The following is a 21,491-nucleotide window of genomic DNA, read 5'->3' on the forward strand; positions in this document are numbered from 1 at the left end:
AATAACGTTTGTGACTTTTGCTTACAGGACTGCTTCAGCAGACATGAGGCACTAACACCTCCTGTCTACATCAGTTCAAACTAACCTGATGAGTGGACCTGACAGTGAAGTATGCCAGGCTTACATTCATGCTGGCACTTTCATAATAAAACATCACCCTGTCTCACCCACTTTGTAAAAGCCATTTATTTTACACAATGCTTTAACAAAAGTTTTTCACAACTATTCAGCAAAACCTCCACTAGTGTACTTAAAGTTGAAGTATTTTTTCTTTTTATAAACCCAAAAAACAAACAGACAAAATGGGTCAAACAACAGATCAACACCACACTGGTGCTTTCATCATTCCTAGCCCACTGCCATGCTATAAATAACTCTGTAACAATCTCATGCAACCAACAGCCCCTCACAGCTAAACAGTATTTGTCACAGTAGTGCCTTCTTCCCAAAAGTTTGTATACCTCATTTACAGCATCCATACATAACTTCCAGTTATTTCCAGTTCCAGCACAAGGAAGAGAGGGAAAAGGACAGACAGCAAAATTAATGCTGAAAAACTATGTTTTGTTGATTTGGCTTCTAGCACTTATTCAAATTCCTTTCAGTCCACCTTTAAAACAAGAACTCATTAATTATCAATAATTAAAACTATAATGATGATCACCAATGCTGGGTCGATCGTCTGTGAAATATCCACTTTCATGTTAACTCTATGTCCCTTTGTAAAATAAAACATGTTCAAAAGTCTTATTAACCATAAGGCATAAAGGAGCGATGGCTCAAACTCTTACAGCTTTCAGATGCATAGAAGATGTGAGACAAATGCAACAAAAAAAGATTGTCTGAAAGGAGGAAGGTTTTTGATCATTCCTGTTGATGAAATTATTACACGACTTTTCTTTTTTAAAAAAGTTCAATATTTAGCTAACAAAACATGCTATGTGGCACTTTATAATCAGCCTTCAAATTCCTTCATCTGTAAAACCAAACAAGCAATCCCTCCACAGTGAAAGATGATAATGACTATTCAAGCTGAGCACTGCGTGTGGGTGTGCCCTCCTGTCCCACTGAATATCCTATCACAGCACACATAATCCTGACAAGTAGTCATTATATACTGAGACTCATTCATTGTATGTTCAAAAAAGAAAGCAAGGTGTTGAGACAGTTTTCACTGAACATTAAATTTCTGTTTTGGGAAGCCTATTTCTGCTGCAAAAATAATAAAAGATTAAAGACATTTTTTAAATAAGAAAAGTTAAAAGAAAAAAATATATGTATATATACTCATGGTGGGTTGAAATGAAATGAAATAAAAACAATAAAAAATACAGTAAGTTAAAAATAAAAATAAATATTTATACTCATATTGAGTTTAAAGAAAAGTTTTTTAAAAATTTCAAAATCAAGGTCAAAATTCAGATGTACTCAGTAAAACTGTAATGTCTTACTCATTGTAAGTCAAAACAAAAAAAAGATGCAAAGTGAAATACTGACTGTGACCATGAACCTAGTCAACTTTTTATCAATGTCAAAATAATGACACTTTGAAGAAATCGAGGGAGCAAGTCAAAATGAGTCAGAAATTAATACAATTTTGACTTAAATGGTCTGAAATTTCACTCATTATTTTCACATGGACGTTCCATTAATAACATTTCAGTTTTTTCTTTTTATGGCAGAAATGGGCTGCAAGGTTGACATATTCCTGCAACATTTTCTTTCATCTTGCAGATATCATTTTCTATTTGCATGCCTAATAAAAGGTTAAAACACCACCTGAATTTGTGCTATTTTGTAGTCTGAGATATTTTGAATGTTTTGGGATTTTTTCCAAGGATAAAGAAGCAGAATAAATGAAATGATCAGACCTGAACTTTAATATAAAGCAATGCTAGCTTTCAAACCATAAGTCAATAGTTTGCATCACATTTTCAGGTAAACCCAACATGGAGGGTTTGCCAACACGTTATTTTGTCATGTTTATATTTCTGATAGATACACTCTGTAGTGTTTACACTGATGTGAACAGTCGTCTAAAAGTTTGACCCATGTTGTACAGGCAGTCTGTGAGTTGCCTGTTGTCCTGTGAAGGTGATGCAGACTGTTGGCGTGTTTTCTTGCATGACGTCTCTCAGTGTGATCACTCGGCACAAGCGGCAGCAGTAATGACAGCAGTGGTGAGGCACAGCTCAGTGTGAGCTGCTACGATGATCTTCACAGCTGAATGGAGGGGAGGCAGCACAGCAAACTTTGAACAGCATGTCGTCATCATCACTGTCACCCCCATCATCAGACCACAATCACACGGCATGAAAAGAAATGTCCTCTTTTTCTCCTGTCCTTGTTCCTCCCAGGTGGACTTTGTGTGGAGCTGTCATCTCCTCTGCGGCCTTCTGCTGAACGGTGGTGATGTGTCAGGTGATGTGTGCTTACTCATCGTCCCATGTTTGCTGTAGCAGGAAGTTAGCAGCTAGATTCTCGTTCTTCTCACAGGCAAAGTAAGCCTGGATGACTAAGCCTTCAGGAAAGCCCAGCGCTTTTAACTGAAACACAACATACATGTTAGTTAGTTAGTTAGTGTAAAACACACCACTACAGCTGCGAGATTCTATCATTTATTTCCAAACCAACCTTTCCAGTCGATTTTGAATTTGTTCTGGTGTTCACTAGATCAATAAAACATACAATCAGGGCACACACACTTACTTAACCAGGAGTTATGTATACACCAAAGTTTTAAAGAAGCATTTCACTACTGGGAAGACAGTTTTTTTTATAAAAATGTCTGTATCTTGGTTTATATTTGATCAGTGCCGCTTGGTTTGACTGTTTGATCTCAGTTTTCAGAGTATGGTCTGAGTTTGAGAGAGAGGAAGTGAAAGTGAAAGTGAAAGAGAGAGAGAGAGAGAGAGAGAGAGGAGGGTCTGTTTCTTCATCTGCTTCTATCCAGGCACTGGTTAGATGGAGGGAAGTTTACTACTTACTACCCACTTTGTTATGAGCTGTTAGAAAATTGGCAAAGTATCCCTCTAAGAGATTCACTCAGTGGTCACCTCACTCTCTGCACTATGGTGTGTCACACTGCTCTATGACCGCACACCATACACTCCCATCAGATCAGGAGAAATACATCAATACTCACCTTTAGTTTAGAAAACTTGCTTGTTGCTTGTGACACAATGTACACTTTAAATGTTCAAATAAAGATGTGTGCAGAATGTGTTGGTGATTCCAACATGTTTAAAAAAACTCTTAATATTTGATTACAGGTCTGTGTACTTTTGCAAACCGTTAAAAAAGTCAGTTTTTACCCACATTTTATCAGAATACAGTTTTGCATCGCAGTGCAATGGGATTTAAAAGAACCCCTGGTTACTGACCCTCTCAATGGCCTCCTTCTCCTGTGGGGTGACCTGGATATAGTTGGTGTGTGGCGACCCCTGGGCCTCAGCCCCCTCCCCTTCTGTGTCTCCACCTCGTGGCTCATTCAGCATCTGCACAAAGCGCTCCTGGTGCTGTGTGATTTGCTGCAAGTCATACATACAGAACAATAAGAATACTACAGTATAGTGTATAATGTACAGGTCCTCAGTCCTGAGCAAAAGTAACCAAACACAGAGCAGAGAGTAACTGCCCATTCAAACTGCATATCTAGATCATTCACAATAGCAAATATTATTTAATATAATTATAATATAATATGCATACTTAGTTGTTGAGTATTTGGATGTAACAGACATATGTAGAATATAGCTTTCTTATTGAATGCTGATACTTTTATCAAAACACTTTCAATCAATTGGATTTAAATTTCTAAAACTTTTGCAGTAAGAGAATCAAATCAGATAGCTCCTTATGTAGCAATAAAACTGTTCTGAGGGTAATACATTTTTACCAATGAATTTCCAAAAGTTTTCATTTCTTTTCTATATTTTACCCTATTTCCATGATTTAAGGTTTAAAACAGGTAGGCCTACATCGCAATACATTGCAAAACACACACTTCCCAGGCTTTTGCAAATGAGAAAAGTGCTAGTGCTTGCTAACTTGCTTGTTAGACATTCCCACCACCGTTAGCTGCACATGCCAACAGTCTACAGCAGCACATATGAGTACTTCACAAAATGTGAAGGCCACACACTTTTGGGGGGTATAGAAACTGTAGATCCTGTAGATGTCAATTAATTATCAAGTATTCTACTGATTTATCCATCAATTAATGGAGTGTTCAGACAAGAAATACTTATGTTTTATTAAAGAGCAATAGTTGGTGTACAAAAGAGAAAAAAAGACAGGTCTCTTAAATGAACAACTAATTGGTTTTCTTTTTAGAAAAGTTCACATTTTTTCTGCTTAAATAGCAATAGCAAGAACTAGGTTTTCAATTGCTACTACTGTGCTGCAGCAGCCTCCCACTGAAGCTATTGACAGCTATCCATTCATTCATTCCAGTAGAAACTCACAAAAATCATTTCGCGTTTTATCACACTGACGGTAAATATTCCTGAATCTTATGAGGCTGCAAATCTCAGAGTGAAAGCCTTGGTTCATCATCAGCTTTTTCACATTTTCCTGTTTCTATCCTGATGTGACATCTTGTTTATTTCCTCCAAAAGAGGGTGCAACCTTGGCGATAACGACATGCTGGTCAGGTCTATGTGTATGACGTGATACTAGTGACATTTCAACAGTAACATTTGAAAGTAATAAGACAAGAAAGGTATTCCACATAACATTAGACATGTTTTTGTTTGTTTAGTTATTTTATATGAAGATATTTTGAACAACCAAAACCATGTATATTCACAGCTTTTCCAAAACATTCTGTTAATTCCAAACCATTTCTAGCCTGTTTTTGTAATGCCATATCTTTTCCATGACTCATGGGAACCGTGTATAAAGAATACTGTGCAATTTTTCATGACAGCCCTCATTTTCATATTGTGTTGAAAGTTCAAAGAACTTTTTGTGGCATATGGGTCACATATGGTATATTTTTTTTCTTTTGGTTAAGTACAGCAAAACGATTACAGCACAAAGTGAACAAAATGCCCTCTGAATAAGTTTCTTGGTGAGACAGTCGTATAAAATTCTCCCAGACTAACATCAAAAGCACTTTGACCTGGGCTCACAGTCCTCCTTCCCTTACTGTGCTGTTAATAGTTACATATACAGTATATAATATCTAACACATGGAGATGTTGCACAGTATTTTTTATAATTTATTTACCTCATTGTTTATGTTATTTTATATGTATATTACATTTTTAATGTTAAATCATTTAATTAAAAATAATTTCTGTTTAAGTGAGAAAGGCACGAGCTCACCTGCGAGTCGGCCTATATGAACGGGGTTCTGGTAGCGTTCTTCAGTTGGCCGTTGAACAGAGAGACAGCAACTGAAGAACAACCAGTGATTGTTTTTTTTATATATATATATATATATCAGGTAGGTAAAACGTAACCAAAACCCTCATATGGTAAATAGAGTAGGCCGCATTTACTGATTTATCTGTCTGTGTGTTTTATTGTTATTATTTGTTGTACTGTTTAAGGATATTATGCTTTAATATTAAGTTACGTTTGTTACCGGTCAACATAAGAGCCGCTACCGGGTAGCGCATCTTCGGGGATTTAAGCTTTTATTTCTTTTATTTTGACAATTTGGACTGTAACAAAACTCTAATTAAGGTTTGGGGGATTGTAACAATCGTTAGATGTAATCGATTTGGTTTCAAAGTGTCAAATTATAATGTTATCATTGATTGTTTAGCAGTTGGGGTAAGATTAGCCTCTGAATACTGGCGGTAGCCAAGACCTGTTGCCATAGCAACGATAAACATCCAGGTCAGGACACGGATGTATTATAAGGAGGGGGGCATGTGAGGAGAGGACAGGAAGTTGTTTCATTGTAAATAGAAAGTTGATACATTTTATTTAGCATAACCATAGGCTTAAAAAGTAAAAGGAACCTGTAGGAAATGCTTATTTAATTTGTAGCTTGTACAGTGTAGTTTAGCATAATCCTTGAATTAATTTAATGATCTGTAAATAGCATGTATAATTATACTTGAGTGCAGTCTTTGAAAGATTTAATGTTTCTGTAAATATACCAATCATTAGAAATTTAAAAGAATGTGTAAATACGTTTTGATATACTGATACTGATTTAGGCCTGATCAGTTGGACGTTGAACGGAGAGAGAGCAACTGAGGAACAGCCAGTGATGGCTTTTTTTATATATATTTCAGAATAAATCTTTGATGCTTGGATATATGTCTACCCTAAGCCTGAAGTGATTCTTGCAGTGTGCAACAGAAACACTGCATTCCCTGACAGAAAGCCACTGTGTAAGATGAGTGTGCTGGTGTGGTACCTGCAGCAGCTGTGGGTTGTCTCTGCCGAGCTGCTGCAGAAGGGCCGGGAGGAGGGCTGGGTTCTGTTGGATGATCTGTCTCATCTGCTGGAACTGAGGCTGGTTCCTCAAGAACTCCAGAGGGTTCCCTGTGGAGACAGAACCTCCACCAGCAGAGGGAGGCTGGCTGCCAGAGACTGACCCTGCTGATAGGGGACGGGGTTGTTTAGTGTGATAGATACATTTTCCGGGAGAAGATTTATAGACATATTAACCAGATGGGAAAGTCTGTTTCTGAATAGTCAAGTAAAAATGAATGCAAACTTTTAGATCCAGAGATATTAACAAATAATTTTCACTTTTCCTGCACCTGCCATTACGCTGCTCCATGTGTGTCCAGAGTACGCTCTGCACTCCAAGTATATGGTGCAATCAATAACCAAACAGTACATATATTCCAACAGTGCTCCCAATCAACAGTCATGCTAAAAAATAAATACATTACATAAATGTGGCGGCAGATGTTTTGATCACAGCAGGCCACCGCAAAGAAATGTATGCTTGGGAAACCCTGCAGAGTTAGTCATGTTGTTCTTTGCTCATTTCAGTTCAGTTCAGTTGTCACATCATGACAAGAGCCAACTCAAAGACAACTGAGCCAACTCCATTAGCTGATGAAGACTAAGACCAAGCTCTGGAAAAAGGTACTAAGTGGACCTTGGGTTTAGATTGTTTGGTCAGATTAGTGATGCCTAGTTAAAAATAACTGCACACTGACAGCTAAGTCATTAAACATTTGCTCCAGTTCACAGTTTTGGTGAGGATCAGAACAAACAGAACACCAGCTTGCTCAAATACATTTTCTTATTTAATGTGGACAAAACAAACAGAAACAAATATGTTTCAGCTTCAAAGTCATCATCAGCCATCATCAGGCTGATATGTGATATCTTTGAGGGCCAGTGTTCTATTTGTTTACAATGAAGCCTGTCCTTCATTCGAAAAATGATGCAATGAGTGCTTTTTACCATATAAATAAAGCTGTGCGCAAGTTGTGGCAGCCTGGTGTTTCTGGTCGACCAATGAAGTGCATTAATCCCTGCAAACTCCACTCCAATGGTTCCTGTGCTGTGTTCAGGTGTTACCCCCAGAGCAGAGGAACACTCCCATTTGCCCCACTGGCTCATAGATCTGGGGTCATCAGGGGTGAGCCCTATAGTTGGACTCTATTGCCCCAATGAATAAATAAGCATAGATAGAAGAGATAAGCATGTGCTCTTACTGTTTGGGGCTGCTGGGGCTGCTGGGGCCACTGGGGCCTCTGGGACCACTGGGGCTGCTGGGGCCTGTTGTGGCTCTTGTGTAGCAGGGGTGGAGGGGTTGGATGGAGCACTGTGTCTAACTGGCTCCTGCGGTGGCAGATCACTGGCCTCTGCTGGAATACCCTGCAGGTCAGAGAAATTCAGTCTGTTTACATGATGTTAGAAAAAGTGGAATTATTGTGTTAGTCCGTCTAAAACTGGACTTTTAAAATACATGTAAACATGATAGTCCAACTGAAGTCAGACTACACTGAATTTCTTGAAGTCGAACCAACACATCCAGATAATGTGATCTGAAGTAAAGCTATTCCATCATGTAAACACCTCGGCTGGGCTTTAACTGGACTAGGTCTTCTGCATGTGCGCCTAGTCGCAGCACCAGCGTCCTTCGATGTGTACGGATAGGGACAGTTTATTACTTATGAGGGAGGAAGGGATGCTGCAAAACGGGAAAGGTATTTTTAAGAAATGTACGCGCTAAAGAGGGACCTGCGTTTTAAATTTTGGCTTAGGTGAGGGACATACAACTTGAAAAGCTAGTATTTTATATTTATTTTAAATAAAAAAAGTCGCCCCCCTCCTCTGATAAAAAAAGAACAGTCCCACAACACCGACACAGAAGCTAAGCGATGTCCTGCTGTGGACGGGGCTGCAGCGAAACAAATTATAGCCACTTAAAAAAAAAACAATATCAGCTTGAGTGTACATTATATCTGAATACTGTCTTCTCTTTACCTTCCACAACAGCTGATGGGGGCAGTGGCAGAGCAGCAGTGGAGTAAAATGGTCTGGTGTTTTTGATACAAAAACTTCAAATCCCCATCAGTAAGGGCGGTCTGACAACAAGGTAAAGCAGTAAAAATACACTTAAACTGATGTTAATTTTTTTAGGTGGCTTAAAACTGATTAATGACAGCAGTCTGCTTAGTGCCGTTTGATTATATATGCATAATGCGGTGGTTTTCTAATTGAAAGTTTTTGTAAATAAAGTTATGATTGTGATTCCGTGAGTATCTTAGACTGTATAAATAATAAAGGTTTACTGCAACTAGCTGAAAGGGGCATATCTCCACCTACCCTGGTGGAGTCGGACATACTTCCATCAATAAATGGATTTTTCCCCGCTGCTTGTACACTGGGACAGGGACAGTGGTTCAATTAAATGGCCTAACTGAGTTATGACTGTGGCTCAACTAAGCTGTGCATGGAAATGTACTGACTGACGTGGCACTCTAAAATACAGAGACAGGCAGAGCTGTGTATAAAACACACAGGCTGATTAGACCCTCACCATGAGAAGATACTCCACTGCTCGGTCTGGGTTGTTGTAACTGGCTCTGAGAGCAGCGACTACCTGCTCCCGCTCATAACCCATGGACATGATCTCTGACACCAGGTTCTCATAGGCTGGGCCTGTCACTGTGGAGACAACAGGAGGCAAAGCAAGTCAGTGGAAGTTGAATGAAATGAGGAAGTTATTTTCTTACTCTAATGGAATAGTCATTAAATGCCTTAATTAAACATGCTACATGGAGTTATTATGCCAATGCACTGTTGATAGCCATGGCTGGAGGCTTTATGTTTTCGGTTTGTTCGTCCATGCCTCTATCCTATTATCGTGAACACAGTATCTAAAGAATGCCAAAAGGGAAAGTTTGGCACAAACGTTCTCTTGCATTCATGGATCATCCACTGAAAACTGCAGAACTGCTTTCATGTCAGTTGAGGATATTTCAAGACTCATTTCTGATTGTGGAATCGGGTTCCCTGCATCTGACTATTACATGGCCACTAAAGTTCTACTGAGAACTATCAATGGCTATGGGAGAGGCTATCTGAAAGTGTGCGCCTTTATACCCACATGGACAGTTCATCATGTTGAGACTAAAAACACACACAAAGGCTCACAGTTGTTGGAGAGAGATCAGGGAGCCAGTGGGACACAGCTGCACACAAGAGGCTGCACACAGGTTTATCATCCAATGCGAACATTCAGAACAGGTATACACACTTTGTCTTTGGAAACATTATCATACCAGCAAGTTCTTTCAAGCTCTATTAACCAGGCTCTACAATTTAAAGCAGAATATACCCATATACTATACCCATGCAGTGGTGTTTTTTCATTTATCACACAGGGAAGAAAGATCACAGATGTATTACCAAGTATTGATGCTGCTTCTTCAAGAAGGCCCAGCTCATCAACAAGGCTTTGGGAGAAAGTCACAAAGAAAAACAGACTGTGTAAATCCACAATACAATGCCCATACTATTACAGTAAACACAGAAAGTAGAAAGTAGCAGTGAGTTTACATTTTCACTTGTTCAGAGGAAATTAACCATCTGAACCAGGTTTGCATGAACACAGGCTTTCCCAGCTAACTTAGGTTTTCTAACTCAGAAAAAACAGGTTTGTTGGACAACCAGACTAGTTAACCCTTTGAAACCTGGAGCGACATCACTTTTTTGTGGCGCCTTCAGATGCCATTCACAAGTATTTAAACCTTTGAGCCCTGAGCAATTTGGTGGGAAAGCGGTGATGAGCAACTTGGTATGAAACGTTCCACAGACTGCAAGAAATTAGTAGATTTATATTAATTTTTTTTTAAGATAGGGTAAAATGTCTAGGGATAAAATAAAAAGCCAGGGAAAAGCTTTATTTGTAATTATCACGGTTACATATTTAAAATCATATTAAAGCATATTAAAGAATTGTTAGAATTTTAAAGCACTTTTTAAAAACTTTATTTTTGTTGTTGTTTTTTTTGTTTGTTTTTTGGTGTTTTTTTTTTTTTTTAAATTTTCGGGTAATTTTCGTGTATTTTTTACTAATTTCTTGCAAATCTTTTCCTCATCTCTTGCTCATTGGCTTCCTTGCATGTTTTTAAAAGAAATCAAGCCTATTTGCTCAAGTTTCACAGGGTTAACCTCCCAGTGTAGACAAACAAAGGTATCCCCAAACCTGGCAGCAGTGGAGTGGACTTGTGCAGTGGCAGATGGTTGATTCTCAGCTTCTTCCCTTGGTTTTTCTTCTGGCTGGGTAGCAGGGGTAGGGCGGTCTGCAGGGGCCGAGGCCGGGGCTGTCTGGACAGCTTCTGGGGCTGGAGTTGGAGCAGGGCCAGAGGCTGGAGGAGTAGCTGAGGCAGAGGCTGGAGCTGAGTCTGGGGCTGTGTTTGAGTCCAGAGCTGCTGTTGCTTCAGCAGAAACCGGGGGGGTGTTTTCTGGAACTGGGGCCGGGGGTTCAGAGGGAGGAGCTGACTGCGGGGCAGGTGTGGGTGCAGACACTGTATGTGTGGGTGTGGAGGGCACTTGTGTCGGACCGGAGGCTGAGGGTGGTGCTGGAGCTACAGCTGCTGGAGGGGTTGGCTGAGGGGCTTGAGGAGGAGGAACTGGTTTAGGCTGAAAACACATTTGAGAAGTGATCAGTGTCATGTCGATCTGATTTGTGAAGATAGCAACATTAGCTTGACCAAGTGATGAGTTTGTATGTTATATTTCCATATCAGCATATCGCCTCACATTATCATTACTAAAATAAAAGCTGATAATATAAAATATATATGATATTTATATACGTATCTAAATAATGGCTAAACAGATAGCCTGGTCACTGATAAAGGCTGGGTAAAAAAATGAGAACCTAAGAACCTGTACTATGTTGTATTATATGGTGAATTCCGTGCTATGTACTGTAATTTCCACATCATCAATTCTATCTGTAAAAGAGCAAAATCATGTCATATTGTCATAGCCACAGGTTGCAGTTTGTCATTTTGACAGGGTGAAGAGTACAGACATGGACACATGACAGTTGAGCTCCCCAGATAATAACACAACTCTTTTGCAGACTGTGATGGACAACCTACCTCGTCCCTTCAAAATTTTGCTTTAGTTTTTCTGCATTGACTGTATAAACTATGGGCATAGCTAGCGTGACGCCACCCACTGAATTGTAGACTGCGATTCTGAAGCCTTGAGTTTGGCATTTCAGCCATCACCATCTTGGATTTTTGGAGCTAGAAGTGACCATGTTTGGACAAGAGGGTGGAGTGTGGAGGAGTGAGAGTTGGATCTGACTGGACTCTGGACTGGACTCTGACGACATGTCGAACTTCCTGCCCATCTCCAATTTCTCCTTTCTGTCAAAAATACTCAAAAGAGATGTTGCCTCCCAAATCAAGTCTCATCTCTCCCCATAACTCCCTCGAACCATTCCAGTCCGGCTTCTGTTCCTAGCATAGCACAGAAACATTTCTCCTTAAAGTCACCAACGACCTCCTCCTCTCCTCAGACTCTGACCATCTCAACATCCTCGTCCTCCTTGACCTCACTGCAGCCTTCGACACCATCAGCCACACTATTCTCCTCTCCCGTCTGGAACATTCCCTAAACATTACCGTCACTGCTCTCTCCTGGCTCAGATCCTACCTCACCGACAGAAAACAATTCATCCATACCAACAACTGCTCCTCCTCCATTGCTCCTCTGCCTCAAGGCGTCCCACAGGGCTCGGTGCTTGGTCCCCTCCTTTTCATCATCTACCTGCTCCCCCTTGGCAACATCATCCGTCGTCACGGTCTTCATTTTCACTGCTATGCCGACGACATCCAGCTCTACATCTCCACTCCGCTCAAAACTTCAATAGAAACAATTGGACCCTCTCACCACCCCCCATATCCTCAATCAGGGTATCATCTTTGACAGTCAACTCTCTTTTAATCAACATATAGCTCACATTACATCCAGACTCAACTACTGCAATAGCATCCTATATAGTACATCATTCAAAGTCCTCAATAAACTACAATACATCCAGAACTCTGCTGCCCGCACCATTCACCCACATCCGCTCCCGCGACCACATCACCCCTGTTCTCCAAAATCTCCACTGGCTCCCTGTCCCATACCGCATCCAACTCAAAATCCTGTTCCTCACCCACAAAGCCCTCAACCACCAAGCCCCCTCCTACCTTACTGACCTCCTCCATCGCTATGCTTCTCCCCGCAGCCTTCGTTCCTTTAACGTCAACTTCCTCTCTCCGCCACTCAGAACCTAGCACCGAACCTGGGGGGACAGAGCCTTCTCCATTGCGGCCCACTCCCTCTGGAACTCACTCCCCAAACATATTCACGAATGTACTGACCCATCCATGTTCAAATCACTGCTCAAGACTCATCTTTTTAAACAAGCTTTTAAAGTGTGATTGTGATGTGATGTTTATGCTGTTGATATGCTGTTTGTTTATTTAAACGTGTTATTGATATGATTGTGCTAATTTGCTATGTTTTCTCTTTTTTTTGTTGTTGTTGGTGGAAATTCTCTAATTATTGTACAGTGTCAAAAGCGCTTTACAGATAAATGTATTATTAATAACTTGCAGACAGCTTGTCACTCAAGCTGACGCGCAACAAAATATGCAGAACTTTAAGCCTTAATAAATTGTTGTTTTTTTAAAATATATGTCTACAAAAAATACACTTTAACACAAACCCAACAAATTATTCGAAAAGATAAATTGGTCTATTCATTACTTTTTTTAAAAATTATTTACCGTACACAACATTAATGATAGGCTAACTGTTACCCTTGAATCCTTGAGAAATCATGTGAGCTAGTTAATGCTAAATAAATGTGCAACGTTTATACATAATGGCAAGGTGAACTAGTAAATGCACATCTACTTGTTATTGAAAATATTAGCCAGTTACTTGTGCATTTATTCCAAGTGTCCAGACAGTCTTGTGAGCCACAATGGATGGTTTGAACTTTTTGAGCAAGAGACTCTGACACATCGTCCACCTAAGAAACCACCAGGCCAAGGGCAGAGGGTGAAGCTAACGCACTTAGCCATGCTAAGTCAGCCTGCTGCTGACTAAGCAGCTACAGGCAGTGGAAACAAGAGAAGACGTAAAAAAAATCCAGAGAATTATGTCAAGTGAAACTCAATATATACAATATATGTAGTAGGGGGTTCCTGCACTGTCTGTCTCAGAGCTAACGGGGCCTTGGCCTGAAAAACTGTGAAGATCCAGTGAACTAAACCCTACAGTGAGCTCAGTACGCTTTTGGTGATGCGAAAAGGGGTATGCTAGATTCATCTCCAGACACACAGAGTGATGCTTTGCTTTTTTGTGTTGTTGGCAATCAAGGCATTAGCTGCGTTTACACTGCCTGTTCAAGGCAGGAATAACACGCCATTATACTGCCTCGCTGTTCTTAGCTGTTCTGTTCTGTATATAACGTCCAATAGAGAAAAGGGGGGAAAGAGTGGTCTCGCCTCTGAGTCGGTAATGGAGGTAGCAACAGCACTGAAACAACTTCTGAATAAAAGGGACCGCCAGCAGAACAGGATCACAGGCAGCAGGAGCTTGACGTTCTGACCACGTGTCATGTGTATGACCAACCAAAGGAGATTTAAAAAGCAGCTGTTAGCATAGTGGCTAACTCAAAGAGGAGGAACAGCTGCCATTTATGTCCGTAAACTGGGAAAACAGTTAGATTCAGGAGCTCCTGACCCTTGGAGAAGAGGACAAAATCAACTGTCAGCAAATAAATTGCGATTGACATGTTATGCTTTTGTTAATGTTTAGAAAGTGCTACCAACACATATACAGTATGTTAAAATAGAAGTGGACACTTGTGTGTTAATCGACACAGCGGTATAAAAAGGAGACTTTGTTGTGGCCCTGTGGTGCCATCTCTGTGTAGAAGTAGCTATACAGTATACAGTAGGTTAGATCCCTCCTTGTTGGTTCAGCCATAATTAATTGAGTCCCCTGGACCAAACAACCAAACATTTTACTGCTACTACCAACACTCTTTTCAACAAAAATACTGGGTGGAGTCGGGTGGTGAGAGGGCAGAGACAGGGGGCTTGTTTGGTGACGAAAACATGCACGCTGGGAACCAATCTTCCTATAGCAAAGTGCAGTAGCCAGGTTTCAACCTTTAGAAGGCAGTAACAGAATACTTCAGATTTTAATACTTTGCACTCAGATGTCATAAGCTGGACCCTCTCTATCAACAACACTACTGAATACCTGTGTATAGTGTTTTCAACCGAAAAAAAGTGGTCTGGGGGTTTTGTTACTACAAACCCAATTCCAATGAAGTTGGGACGTTGTGTAAAACATAAATAAAAACAGAATACAATGATTTGCGGAACCTTTTCAACCTATATTGAATACACTACAAAGACAAAATATATAATGTTCAAACTGATCAACTTTATTGTTTTTTTGCAAATATTATTTTAATTATAAATATTCATTTTGAATTTGATGCATGCAACACTTTCCAAAAAAGCTGGGACTGGGGCAACAAAAGCTTGGGAAAGTTGAGAAATGCTCAAAAAAACTGTTTGGAACATTGCACAGGTGAAAACGTTATTGGAGACAGGTGAGTGTCATGATTGGGTATAAAAGGAGTCATTCATAAGCAAGGATGGGGCGAGGTTCACCACTTTGTGGGTGAGCAAATAGTCCAACAGTTTAAGAACAAGGTTTCTCAATGTACAATTGCAAGGAATTTAGGATTTGATCGTCTACAGTCCATAATATCATCAAAAGATTCAGAGAATCTGGAGAAATCTCTGCACGTAAGCAGCAAGGCCGAAAACCAACACTGAATGCCCCTGACCTCAGTCCCTCAAGCGGCACCCCATATACAGAGGTTGCGGCCACAGCGGCCGTGGGTTCGATTCCGGCCTCGACCCTTTGCTGCATGTCGCCCCCTCTCTCTATCTCTCTCTCCGCCTTTCACGCTTAAACTGTCCTGTCCATTAAAGGCAAAAAAAAGCCCAAAAAATAATCTTAAAAAAAAAACAACAAAAAATAAACCGACCTCATCCTGTAAAGGATATTACGACGTGGGCTCAGGAACACTTTCGGAAAATCATTGTTGTCAGTTAACACAGTTCTTCGCAACATCTACAAGTGCAAGTTAAAACTCTACCATGTAAAACAAAAGCCATATATCAACAACACCCAGAAACACCCCCGGCTTCTCTGGGTCTGAGCTCATCTGAGATGGACTGATGCAAAGCGGAAAAGTGTGCTGTGGTCTGATGAGTCCACATTTCAAATTGTCTTTGGAAATCATGGACTTCATGTCATCCAGGCCAAAGAGGAAAAATACAGTCCAGACTGTTATCAGCGCAAAGTTCAAAAGCCAGCATCTGAGATGGTATGGGGGTGTGTTAGTGCTCATGGCATGGGTAACTTCTTGGTCTTATTTTATTACTATGCTTCTCCACATCTGTGAGGGCAGCATTAATGCTGAAAGGTACTGTACATATAGGTTTTGGAGCAACATATGCTGCCATCTAAGCAATGTCTTTTTCAGGGTCATCCCTACTTTTTTCAGGAAGACAATGTGAAGCCACATTCTGCACGTGTTACAACAGCGTGGCTTCGTAGTAAAAGAGTATGGGGTACTAGACTGGCCTGCCTGCAGTGCAGACCTGTTTCCCATTGAAAATGTGTGGCGCATTATGAAGTGCAAAATACAACAATGGTGCCCCCGGACTGGTGAGCAACTGAAGTCGTACATCAAGCAAGAATGGGAAAGAATTCCACCTACAAAGCTTCAACAATTAGTGCCCTCAGTTCTCAAACACTTATTGAGTGTTGCTAAAACGAAAAGTGATGTAACACAGTGGTAAACATGCCCCTGTCCCAGCTTTTTTGGAACATGTTGTAGGCATCAAATTCAAAATGAGTAAATATTTGCAAAAAACAAAGTTTAACAGTTTGAACATTAAATATCTTGTCTTTTTAGTGTATTCAATTGAATATAGATTGAAAAGGATTTGCAAATCATTGTATTCTGTTTTTATTTATGTTTTACACAACGTCCCAACTTCAATGGAAATGGGATTTGTATTTAAGCTACTTCCTGTAAATGTTTCAAATTACATGCCTTCTAAGAGTAGGATGCCCTTTAAGCTGCTGGCTTTTAAGGTTTTTATTGTGATCGGTCTATGGAGGAAGTCTTGAGTACCTCTGACTTTGGCTTAATAGCAACCGTAAACACAAAAGTTCAGTAATACCCCAGCCCTTTCCCACCAAAATTAGCAGATACATGTGCGTTTGTATGAATTTCCATTCCATTAAAAAGCCAGATGTTAGTGGGTGTTTGCAGCTTTTTTCTGCAGTGGGAATGAGACTTAAAGGACTAGAAATAATAAGTGAATGTAGATAAAAACCAGAGCAGCACAGTGTAGTATGACATGATTCTGTCTACTAACCTTGGTTACCATGACCACCACAAAGTTCTTCTCATCGATTTTGTACTCTTTAAGTGGGGTGTCATCATTTAAGATTTTGCCTGTGACATTAAAGCACAAACAGCAAATTAGAAAAGATTAATAACATGTTTTTTTTAGAAGAATTTAGGGTACTCTTTACATGGAAAAACATGGGACAGAATCAAACATAAGGCAGACATCACCTTAAATCAAACAGTGCATGCTGTGCATGAAGCACTAATAACCATCTAATCATTATGAATACTCATCATGTGAAAGATGAGTTATTCTCAACATGACTTTAGTGCTTTAAGTAGGCAATAAAGCATCAGGTGCTCTGAGGTAAGAATATAATTGATGATGTGGGAGCTACGATGTGAAGTGTTGTTTCCAGCCAATCATCTACTACATGTGGACACCTAGGAGTGTATTTTGATGAATCTTAGGTACTGTAACTACGGTTACTGTTAAATATATACATTGAGCAATGATTTTGAAAGAAGATTAAAACAGGGAAAGAAACTGTGAGTCATCGTCATACATTATTTTAACAAACACATTTGCTGGGTAAACAAACCAAGCATTTTGTGGGCCCTCTGTATAACTTAGTATGATGGTTCTGTGTGTTTTTTGTTCTGTAGCTCAGTCAGTGTCATTATCTGACTCACCTGCATAGATGAGTTTCTGTCCTGCAGCAGGGAATGCATCTTTTCCTCTGTCCTTCTCTATTTTCTCCTTTAGGGCTACCACCTGGAAAACAGCAGAGGAAACACTGATATTAATAATACAATAATAATGAATGAATGATCATGAAAGGGCTGCAGCTCAAAATGCTTCACAATAAAAACAAAATGCAACACAAAAAAAGACAAATTTACACAATCGAATGACAGGTGGTGATAAACAAGATATAAAAGTCAAAGGAAAAACTGCAGAGACCAGTAAGAATAGTAAAAAATAAGAGAATCGATATAAAGTGATAATTACAAGAAAACTGATATTACATAATAATTACAAGAATTACATTAGTTAAAAGCCAGACTAAATAAATATTTTTTCATTTGAGATAAAAGTGTTCAGAGAGCCCACTTCTCTTATAGCTTTTGGAAGGGTATTCCATAATTTTGGAGCATAGCTAACAAAAGCTGCTCTGCCTATTTTCTTGTGCGTATAATTTATATTTTATTACTGGCTGTAGAAACCGTGTACACCACTGCTAAACAGCCTTCTCTGTTCATCTACAGACTTTTGCATTGGTTGCTTTGTATATAAAAATCTCTGCTTGCGCTGGTTGCTTCTTATCTGTGTGCATACATGTGTAAAAACTATGCCCAATATGGACGGCACTTTCACAATATGTTTTTGATATTGGTTGCCAAGGTGCACAATAACCTTAGCAAAAAAGCTTTACATTATGCTGCTGTTCTTCTTGGAAAAACTTACAGAAACTGCCTGAGCTGATTACTCTAGAGGAATTTCACTCAGTTGTTGACTGAGAAACTAGCACTCTTAGTTCATGTGATTGCTTGTCAAATTTTCAATGAAACTGTTTTAGAAAATTGTACATATGTATGTATTTAACTGTTATTTTGTGTTGCATTTTAACTGGATGTTGTGCTTGCTCGCTGTGGTGTTTGACAGTTGTATTGGTCTGCTTGTTGTTTATTACTTTAACAATGTTTAATGCTGCCCTCTTGGTGAAGTCGCTCTTGAAAAATAGATTTTAAATCGTAATAAAACTTTCACCTGGTTAAATTAATGATATCTATAGAAGTGGCATAATCAATAGAAATAAATGTTAAAAATTCATTGGGAGAAATAACCCATGGTTGGATTAGGACAGACTCCTGCTATTACGGATACAAAAGCTGCCAAATATGCTCCATGTGAGGCACTCAAGAGCTTGCAATGCCCTTATTTATATAAACTGTATGAAAGGAGCTATACAAGTTTATTATTATTATTATTATTATTATTATTATTATTATTATTTTATATTTTCAGGAAAACAGCAAATGTAGAACATTTTAAGTAAAGTGGTTGGGTGTGATGATGTTACAGATTAGATGAGATTTATTGTCACTGCAATGAGTGAGTGCCAGGGCAAAGAAATACACTTTAGCGTCTCACCAGTAAACAGATGAACTTCTGTAAGTGATAAACAAACAAGAGAGCAAAGCCGCAGTGATTTAAAGAATGGACATCAAGTTCCGCCATGGATGTTTGACTCTGCCTAGCAGTTTTTAGTCATGAAAAAGCAGCACTGAATCAACATTTTCAGTTTTGATTTGTTTTGTTTTTCAAAAGGTAATCCCAATAATTCAGCAGTTGAATGCCGTTTATGGTGTGTAGCTCGAACACTTATGGTCATTAGGATTCACGTGATACCACTTCACAGCAAACATTATTAGCTCGATTTAAAGTTCTCCATGTGACTTCTATATAATCAGAATATTCAAAAAGGCTTTGTTGTTCTCTATGATTAAGGTTTGCTGAGCAGCTTTTTCATTACTACATTAACAGACAGGAGGTTTAAAATATTGCATCGTCATTCATGGTGAGCCACTGAAACAAGTCAAACACTGTCAAGTTCAAAGAAGAAACAGAGGCCATTTCCGGTTAGTGTTTTCAATATAAAATTTCCAAACTGCTCAGACGTCCCCTGAGAAGCAAATTCAAAGCTGTTCAGACCTCTATTAATCGGAAAGATTGTATGTAATACAAACAAATAAGGTATATATGCCTTGGCTTGAATCTCCCTCAAACAATTTAATGTTATCTATATTATTGTTGATGTTCTTTTATTTTCATGGATTTAAAAACTGATCATGTTCAATGTTCTAAAATGAACTGTATAACGGTAAAGTGTACTTTAAAATGATCGAAAAATAAATTCAAGGCAACCAACGAAATATGAAACAAAATTTTACTGCATTGTTACTACATTAATACTGCACATTATTGTCATTAAAGAGTGTTTGGATAAAAAGCTCTGCACTGAACTGAAATGAATCTGAACTGATGAAGATGCTCGCCCGGTTAGTCAATAGACGATGTTACACTTTTAATGTGAAGGGAAACCGCTCGTAGACGCGTTAACACTAGCTAACTTAACGTTACCTCACATGAACTCCGTTACCTTAAGAACCTGCACAATTGCTAACTTGAATGGCCGCATTTTTATCACATTGACGTAACGTCACTTTTTAAATGAAAAGAATAACTCGCATCGCTTTACCGCGACTGGCATTCTTTTTTCACATGAGCTAACATTCCCGTATGTATGCAGCAGCCTCCCGGCCTCACCGTGTTTACTTCAGCCCCGTTAACTTCTACTCACCGTCAGTTCTGGGTCTATCTCTATTTTGAACGTCTGCTGTTGGAGGGTCTTCAGTGTTATCGTCAGCATGTTTCCTCGCGGTGTCACACACAGCTGGGGTCAAAAGCAGTGTACTCACGGTAGTTAGTGTAAGCGCTCTTTTCGCCCAGTGTTTGTGGAAGTGGCTGTAGCTAAATGTATGTGTGACTCAGCTGTCTGAGCGGCGCTGAGCAGTCAGGGAGCAGCCGGACACACGCGCCACCTGCTGCTGGACACAGCACACTGCAGGCAGGACTGCACTCTGCCGCCTTCATGTTCTGCAGGAAATATCACAACTCAGATACAGCAGGAAATGTAGATCTCCTCATGCCATGTTTATCTGACCCTGGCTGTTTTCTTTCAACATAGATGATGTGATGGTCCATAGGTGTATCCATGTAATACTTCAAGGGATAGTTTTGCTAATTCATATATCACATTAATATGTTTAACATATTTATTTATTTATTTATTTATAATTTCACTTTGTGCTGTTATTCTGTCATGTACCTCTTATTTACAGTTTGAGTGATTTACGTATTTATCTTTTATTATTACTATTTTCTTTATCCATTTATTTATTAGTTTATTTACTTTTTTTTTTTATTTTTACTTTTTTTATCTTTCTATCTAAAGGTTTTATTCTGGTGTTTTGTCACTTATGGTAGCGTTTCCTCAGTTCCAGGTTTTAATTAGTACACATGCTGTATTTTTTTGTCAGTCAGTCAGTCATTTTCTGTAACCGCTTGTACTCGTAAGGGTCGCGGGGGGGCTGGAGCCAATCCCAGCTGTCATCGGGCGGAAGGCGGGGTACACCCTGGACAGGTTGCCAGACTATCGCAGGGCCGACACATATAGACGAACAACCATACACACTCACAGTCACACCTAAGGGCAATTTAGAGTCATCAATTATCCTGAGCTGCATGTCTTTGGACTGTGGGAGGAAGCCGGAGACCCCGGAGAGAACCCACACAGACACGGGGGAGAACATGCAAACTCCACACAGAAGGGCCCCCGCCCGGACCGAACCCCGTTCCAACCGGGATTCGAACCAGGGACCTGTATTTTTTTGTGCTTTACTTAATCACAAAGGCTCGTTTTTATTCATGTATATTGTGTGCTTGGTTTACTGTTTGAAGCACTTTGTGTTACAGTCTGTTTGTATGAAAAGTGCTATACAAATATTGATATTGGTTAAATAT

At 39.6% G+C, this 21,491-nt stretch overlaps 1 protein-coding gene across 2 annotated transcripts; it reads right to left on the reverse strand.

Annotated features, from left to right (window-relative positions):
• Window positions 1–166: 166 nt before the first annotated feature.
• rad23ab (RAD23 homolog A, nucleotide excision repair protein b) lies at window positions 167–20,508 on the reverse strand. Of its 2 annotated transcripts, none has more exons than XM_042512891.2 (10): window positions 20,269–20,508; window positions 17,597–17,678; window positions 16,929–17,008; window positions 10,643–11,079; window positions 9,844–9,890; window positions 8,972–9,099; window positions 7,641–7,803; window positions 6,380–6,561; window positions 3,384–3,530; window positions 167–2,546 (listed from the first exon to the last, which is right to left on the reverse strand). In XM_042512891.2, the coding sequence occupies exons 1-10, from the start codon at window positions 20,335–20,337 to the stop codon at window positions 2,433–2,435; spliced, it is 1,449 nt and encodes a 482-aa protein (XP_042368825.2). In that variant the 5' UTR covers window positions 20,338–20,508; the 3' UTR covers window positions 167–2,432. The 2 variants fall into 2 exon arrangements, with proteins under 2 accessions (XP_042368825.2, XP_042368817.2); XM_042512883.2 differs by having other exon boundaries at window positions 6,380–6,564; window positions 20,269–20,507.
• Window positions 20,509–21,491: the final 983 nt, after the last annotated feature.

Source organism: Plectropomus leopardus, chromosome 5 (assembly GCF_026936395.1).
Source record: "Plectropomus leopardus strain MGB_pleo_1.0 chromosome 5, ASM2693639v1, whole genome shotgun sequence".
Lineage (NCBI taxonomy): Eukaryota > Metazoa > Chordata > Actinopteri > Perciformes > Serranidae > Plectropomus > Plectropomus leopardus.

What these genes read in the sequence shown, in the direction of transcription:
- rad23ab (XM_042512883.2), bottom strand. Translation starts at nt 20,337, where the DNA reads ATGCTGACGATAACACTGAAGACCCTCCAACAGCAGACGTTCAAAATA. An exon ending in GTCCACTCCACTGCTGCCAG is followed by an intron (nt 9,891 to 10,642) that starts GTTTGGGGATAC and finishes TTTCTCCCAAAG; the next exon opens with CCTTGTTGATGAGCTGGGCC. An exon ending in CAGTGGAGTATCTTCTCATG is followed by an intron (nt 7,804 to 8,971) that starts GTGAGGGTCTAA and finishes TCTGACCTGCAG; the next exon opens with GGTATTCCAGCAGAGGCCAG.